The following is a 7699-nucleotide window of genomic DNA, read 5'->3' as shown; positions in this document are numbered from 1 at the left end:
CAAACGCTAGACGCAGCAGTTAAAAATCAAATCAATGTGAAAAATTGCCGGCATCTGGAGCCTCTCATCTCTGCCTGGAGCCGCTCAAGGCAGGCATCTGTGACTCCATGGATCCCCGCTGCTGTGCCCTGCTTGTAGGGCTGTGGCAGCGGGGATCAAAAAAAACATCTCCAGTGGGGGGCGGAGGAGCAAGCGTCGGCTGGCGGGGTATGCTGTTGGGCCTATTCTGATAGGGGCATTCGGCTCAGCTATTCTGCAGCTATTCTGCTTGGTACCTCTGTGGTACCGAGCGGAATAGAAAAAGGAGAAAATGATTGGGCGGAGCTAACAGTGACAGCTAGCTCCGCCCAACTGTTTTCTATTGGACGGGACCAGCTGTCATTACAATGAGAGCTTGTCGGAGCCGGCGGTGATATCAAATCCAGCTCCAACAAGCTCTCATGACAGTTCAGCGTCCCCTGGTCACTGGGTAACCAGGAGATGCTGAACTGTCATTACACACTGAGGATCCGGGGGAGCCGCCGTGATATAATGGCGGCTCCGCCGGGTTCTCAGTGTGTAATGACAGTCCAGCTTCCCCTGGTTACTAGGTAACCAGGAGATAGTGAACTGTCATTACACACTGAGAACCCGGCGGAGCCGCCCTGATATCACAGCGGCTCTGCCGGGTTCTCGGTGTAATGACAGATATCCATCAGTAGCAGGTTGTCGGCCGGCCGTTTGGCCAGCTTCGGCTTTCACCTCGGCTCATTCGAGCCGAAGCATATGCCTTCGGCTCGACTGAGCCGCTCGGCCAACTTCACTATAGCCCGTACAGCAGCCCTTCGGTTCTACTGAACTGAAGGGGTCTTGGGGCCAAAGCTAACCGAAGGATCAGCCGAAGCTACGGCTGGATCCTTCGGCAGCTTTGTGAATAACCCCCATAGTACTATGTATCCCAAGTTATGAATGAACAGGCTGTGATTTTACATCACTTCCTGTTCATTCATGAATTTACAGTCTATTACAAACACTAGCAACGCAGCAGTTGAAAATCAAATCAATGGGAAAAATTGCGAAAATGGCTTGGCCAGCTGAATTGAAAAATGTTCCGCAGGGCTTGGCAGGGAAAGGGTTAAAGTAAAACATTTCCAATCGTTTTCAGGAGTCCCACCAGCGCTGATGGGGATCTCTGATCCAGCACTGACTCCTGTCCCACTGAGTCTGTGCGGGTGTGCGCTGCCTGGATTGACTTTCCCTGTGTCTCTCCTCTTCTCCCGACCGAAGATCTGTACTGCAGTTACGCCCGCCCTATGATCCTGTGCGGCCGCCCGAGAAGCTTTAGATCTTCGGACGGGAGAACGCGGCGGATACACAGGTAAGTTTTTAAACTTGTTTCGTGCTCTTTTATTCTTTTTTTAAAGAATGTTTTTGCATATAGCTACTGCTTGCTAGCAGTAGAGATATGCCAAAACATGCAAGGGTCCCTTAATGTATATACTTTTCAGTGCACTGCTGGATATTTGTGACATGTTCTAGCACAAAGCCGAGTCAAAGTTTTGGGCTATCACACCTGCTCTTCTCCTAAAACACAAATAAGTTGAAGCAAAGTGTGAATAAATCTCACAGATGGCATGGTGTTTCTTAAACCATGGCTACCTCTTAACCACTGTAAATTCAATTTAATGTTGTGTGTTTCAGCAGTTCAACTCTGACATGATTGATTATATCCCTGGTGCCCAGCCGGTAGCCCATGGTACTTGCTATTTGTGGCCCTTTGCAGAGCCCACAATTATGATTTATAGGCTCAGGGTAGATTAAATGGATGTAAAGTATATGAAGCCAAAATAATCCAAATAATAGTTAGAACCCCTGTCTTATTTATTTTTTGCTGCTTGTGTTCCATTGGGGATATTTTCCTGCTTCAGTTGGCAATTTGTTTCCTGATTTAAAGGTAAACTTAATGATGAAATATGCCAGGCATTAAAAAGAACTTGTCAAGATCGAAATATGCAAGCTTTCATTTGAAAATGTATACTTTCAGCTGTCATCCTTTTCCTTCACTGGCTCTGTTCGTACCACCATTGGTGTTCTGACTGTTAAAGAATACGTTTTTTTCTTTTTTTAACAACTAATAGCGTAGACAACCATTTAACAACTAATTAATTTATTTCAGTAATGTTAATATTGTGTGTATTTTTTTATTCATATACAAAAGACAACATTGTAAATGAATGATTATCTTGTTTTCTATGCAGGCACCTGTATTAATAACACTTCGGTTATGATGTTCAAAAAAGGAAGTTTTGAAATAGGTGGGACAATATTCCCAGTAGCTATAAAGGTAAATAAAGACAGATTGTTGTCACAGTTTGCAAACAGTAAGTGGGTATACAGAATATAAATATATGAGGATCCTTGACAACTGTCATTGAGTTTTTGTGCCCTGTCCCTTTTTACTGTCAGTTCCAAAGCTCCTTTTTAGTTTGTGTCTATGTGAGAGCTGCAAGGGCTTCCTTCAGGATCTATTACTGACATCTACTGACAAATTACAGTATCTTAATGTAAGCTTTGGTAATGGGTGATCAACTACATTGCAAATTATTTAAAGGAAACAGGTTATGTTATGCTGATTTACCCATTTGATTTTGCTACAATCTATCCATTACCTAATTTATAAATCCTTTGATATGAAATGGGAATGTTTTTAAAAAGATGGCACCTTTAACCAGATAGCCATTACTGTGTTGTAGAAACCTCTACAAGATATGTTGGTGATTGCAACATTGCTATAGGGTTAGTTCACCCAAAACACTTGTAGATACTAGAGAGTTAAACCACCTGACAACTTTTTAGGGACTTTAATGGTGAGATCTCTGCACATGAATTCTGGGGTCTGCACAGCTGATGTGGTAATTATGAGGGAATCCTTCCTTTTCATGTGTGATATTTTTTTGTTTGTTTGCATTTATATAACAGAGAATGCAACAGGAGGCTATGGAATATGAAAATATAAATAGGATACACAGAAATCCAAGATAAATAGGAACAGAGTAAATTTATTGCAAAGCAATCTTGCTGCTGGAGTGTCTAATATGTTTAAGAAACTAGGGGTTGTTTCATAATTTTACCTGATCCTTTAGGCAAATAACTAAAACTTTAAAAGACAGATATAGTTGTAATTGTTTCATAAAATACAGCCTGTAATATTTTGTCTTTTTTAGTTGATAATCCATTGAGATTAGTTTAGTAAAATGTTATTAAGCATGAATGAAATAAACGTTACATGCAGTTTCCTGAGGCTAGAGCTTGCTATGAAACTGTTGCACAGAAATTGCCAGGAATAATTTTTAATTGCTAAATTTTTCAATTGGTTTATCCTTTGCTCAGTTTATTTAAATGTTTTGTCTAACTCTGAGATTACAGATATAGAAACCTAAAATGTATAGTACATTTTCTTAAGATATCTTACAGATTTGATTTGTGTTGTTTTCACATTGTAGTATGACCCACAGTTTGGAGATGCATTCTGGAATAGCAGTAAATATAGCATGGTAAGCTATCTACTGAGAATGATGACGAGCTGGGCCATCAAGTGTAACGTGTGGTACTTGCCTCCTATGACTAGAAAGGTAATGTGTGCATGCTGTATTCAATTCAAAATATACTTTGGGGTGTATTTTTGTAAAGAATTCTGGAAAATCTAGAAAGGAAATACGCTATGTAACATTTGTTTTAGCCTTGCACATTCACACAGAATGAATGAACATGCAATTTCACATGGTGGATGGCTCTGAGAATTCTTTTATCACATGATGGGACCTTACCACCACATGGCTGAAACATGCCTGATTTCACAAAGACTGGAAACCATATTCTACCAATATGGTTTCCAGTCTTTGCTCCTATAACACTCCTAAGGCTGCAAAGACTTTTCCATTGCACCCACTTTTCCAACTCTTTCTCTACGGTGATTGGAAATACTCTGATATTTGCTCCCACCAAGTGCTAGTTGGCCTTATACCCTTTGGGTACGATTTTTGCACACAAGTAGTCTATCCCCGCTGTAGATCTGACTTTTTCCCACCATAACAACTGCTTACTATTCCAGTGGAAGATATGTCTCTCTTTAAGGATCCTTTGCATGGTTGGAAACCCTCTCTGAAATTCTATTCTTGCTGGCAGGCCCTGCAATTCCCCTATTACTGGCTGTGACTTTGCTTTGTCAAACCATGGATGACTTGTTAAAAACTCATAAAGGGATCTCACCGCTATTGTTATTGATCCCTTGCTTATAAAATATTAGGCTGTAGCTTTAAATTGCATTTTTTTGGAGTCTCCTTGCATGGGTCTCCTGGCAATACACATGTATAGGGCACTGTGTGTGTAGAGGAACCTGTGTGTAACAAGTTTGGTCTTTAAGAGATGTATCTTCAGAACAGTTCTATTATCAAGCTCTATATTGGGTCTGGTGGTCCTTTCTCAACATGCATCTCAGGCACGTAGGTGCAGGAGGTGGTTCCCCAGGGGTACAAACTGGAGTGTTAATCCATGCTTCCTCCTTGGTTTCTCACCTCCAGCCTTTGTGTTACTACTCAGATGGCAGTTTTTCATCTACGCCTCATGCATCTTCTGGACACAGAAAATCCTGTCTCTGCTCCAGTTCCAGTTGCAGAATGGTTTCAAAGAGCCCAATCTTGAATCGCAAAGCTCTTCATGTCTTAATTGGAGCCCAGAAATTTCACATGACATACACAAGGGCAGTAATTTCGTCTGTTCCCCAGGGAGACTCTTTGGCCTCTATGGGCATCAAGGATGTGTATCTGCATGTTCCCATCTTCTCACCATACCGTTTCCTATGGTTTAATGCAGCAAGCTTGGTGGCTCAGGAATGTGCCTCTGCAATCAGGGAAGTCCTTCTAATCCTTTGGAAGATCATCACAACAGATGCCATCCTTTTTGGGCTGGGGAGTAGTCCTTGCTGCCCTCTTGGTGCATGGGACTTGGTCATTGCAGGAGGCTTGTCTTCTGATTCTGACACTTCTGCCAATTTGGCTGTCTCTGCAGTATTGGAGCATCCTGCTGGCAAGGTTATCCAATTTGGATTTGGTCATCAGGGAGGAATCAGAAGTCTTGTTGCAGGGATGGGATTGTTATACTCCTTGTGAAAATTTCAAAACCTGAGGCATGCTTGTAGTAGGAGGGGTTATCCTGGGCTGGGCTACATGGCAGTATGACCCAAAGGTGAAAGACTTCCCGTGTCCCTCAATTGACTTCCGGAAAAACAAAAATTCTATGCTTTTCTGTTTTTGATTTGAATAAAGTACTTGTATTGCATGTTAAAACTTACTTTTAATTAATTTTTAATAATTATTCCTTATATTTTCAGGAGGGAGAGGATGCTGTTCAGTTTGCCAACAGAGTTAAGTCTGCAATTGCTAAACAAGGTGGACTGATAGAGCTTCCATGGTAATTGTTGTTTTCTGACACATGTTTAATGTTTTTATGTTAAAAAAAATGTATACAATGTCTGTCGTATTGTAAAAAGGTCATTCATGTATCTCCTGGGGAGAGCCAAGCCACATTTTCTGTAGTGCACTGGCAACATGGTGTCTCAAAATTCCAGTGCCTAAATGTGTATGTAGTTCAGAACCTGGAGCTCTACCTTTTTGGCTGGCAAGGGCAGTCATAGATAGGTAGAACTACATTTTTTTTATTGTTATGTTTTGAGGTTTGTTATGTATGAGGCGTGCTCTCCGTATTCCTAATAGGCAGCTGGTGGTTTTCCTAAACAAAGGCCATCAACTAAGCAAAGGCTCCTCCTAAGTGATGATGGCAGAGGTTGTAAACCTCAAACCATATAAAGCCTGGCAGGGTTCTAACATTTTCCTTACTATATTAGAAAATAAACTAATATCACTGGTTCTTTTTTGAGGGGTTTCCCCTAATTTTATGTTGCAATCAACACCATAATTAGGACAAGAAGTGAGGCAAATTTCCCAGTTTCTGATAAGCTTGCATACATTTCCGGCAAGATCAGCAGGTAGTTTCTGTACTTGCTGAAAATGTTTTTTGAAAAACGAAAAATAATGCAGGTACCACATCTAAGGACTGGCACGCTGCAATATATTACATTCTTGTTTTAGGTTTATATGCACTTTAAAGAAAAAAAGCCCTATTGGTCTTCAGCAGTGCAGAGAAAGAGTGCTACAGTCATGGGCAAAAATATCGGCACCCCTGTATTTCTGTGAGATAATGCACCACTTTGCGCAGAAAATTGTTGCAATTACAAATGTTTAGGCATTCTCATGTTTATTTCTTTTGTTTTGTATCGGTATGACACAAAAAAGTGGAGGGGAAAAAAAGCCAAATCTGACACATTCCATGCAAAACTCCAAAAATGGACTGGGCAAAATTATTGGCATCTTCTCCAAATTGCTAGAAACAATTACATTCCAAGTTTTTGTGGAAAAGCATGGCCAATCTCAAGGTCACAAATCCATCTCCAGAGAACATACAGGTTTTTAAAGCGTTGTCATTTCACAGTCAAACATTGTACAAATAATAACACACTCTTCTTAGCATTGGTAATTGTCCTTGTGAACTTCTTTGAATACTAATGCTGTATTTTGTTTTTATTTAGGGATGGTGGACTAAAAAGAGACAAAGTAAAAAATTCATTCAAAGAGGAACAGCAGAAGAATTATAGCAAAATAATTGCAGGACCTGATCATGTTTCTGAGAAAGCTGACTGAGCTGTGTTGTGTGATGGTCTATAGACACCAAGAACAATGCTGGCTTGTTTGATATTCTTCAGTACCCTTTTTGTACACATTTTCCATAATCTTTTTGTACAATTTAAAAAGCAACTCCAGGGGAATTGTGAGAATTTTACTGAAGAAGCGTGGCCACTGTATTTCCAGTTCACGTAATTTAAAGTAATTGTTCTGTAATTTTCTGTTTCCAGATTGAGAAGTATTTACAGATTTGCTTCTTGGCAGGACTAAAAACCTATTGACACTCTCTTCATATGGGGCTAGTTCTATATTTCAGGGTTTTCCCGGGTGGACTGCAGAGACTAAGATGTGTATTGTTGGAAATCACTGACCTGTTCAGACTGGCTGCAGGTTTATTCTATGTTAGTGAGACCTAAAATTAAGGTAACAGCAAAAGTTCTGGGGGAGAATGTTTTGTAGCACTGGGATCATGTGATTTGAATCTTATGAATTGCATGTGCTCCAATGAGCCAAAAACATGCTGGTAGGTTATTTGTTACCACATCAGCCCCAAAAAATGTATGTATGAATGTAGTATTGACTTTAGATTGTAAGCTCCAGTGGGGTAAGGCATTGATATGAATGGTTTTATGTATTCTGTAAAGCTACAGAACAAAATAACACGTAATACAGGAAATAAATAAAGCTCTTTTTTTCCAGACATTTTATTTATTGAGGATTTTTTTTTTTCTCATAACAAATAACAGGTTGAAGAAAAAGAAAGGCGTATCATAGTAAAGGCATGCTGTGCCGTATATAAAGTGAGACCTGCACATTACCCCTGTGACATGGGTGATCCTGAAAATATGGATATGACTTGCATGCCATGTGATTTAAGATTCCTAAGATGAGGCATCGGGTGAGGAAGAAGAAAAAATTGAAAAATATAGGACAACATATATGTAATCAAGGAAATTAGAAAAGAAAAGGGAATAAAACTTGTT

The 7699-nt window shown here is 40.1% G+C and overlaps 1 protein-coding gene across 2 annotated transcripts in view; it reads left to right on the top strand.

The window, feature by feature from the left end:
- The window catches only part of GPAT3 (glycerol-3-phosphate acyltransferase 3), a 46745-nt gene extending 39711 nt beyond the window's left edge, over nt 1–7034 (top strand). For both annotated transcript variants that reach the window (XM_018565989.1, XM_018565988.1), the window contains 4 exons: nt 2238–2323; nt 3483–3611; nt 5369–5448; nt 6623–7034. In XM_018565989.1, the coding sequence (XP_018421491.1) occupies nt 2238–2323; nt 3483–3611; nt 5369–5448; nt 6623–6734 (407 nt within the window). In that variant the 3' untranslated portion in view covers nt 6735–7034. The remainder of the gene's footprint in view (nt 1–2237; nt 2324–3482; nt 3612–5368; nt 5449–6622) is intronic.
- Nucleotides 7035–7699: the final 665 nt, after the last annotated feature.

This window comes from Nanorana parkeri, unplaced genomic scaffold (genome assembly GCF_000935625.1).
Source record: "Nanorana parkeri isolate BGI_ZX_2015 unplaced genomic scaffold, ASM93562v1 scaffold906, whole genome shotgun sequence".
NCBI lineage: Eukaryota > Metazoa > Chordata > Amphibia > Anura > Dicroglossidae > Nanorana > Nanorana parkeri.
This window is presented reverse-complemented; position numbering and strand designations above follow the sequence as displayed.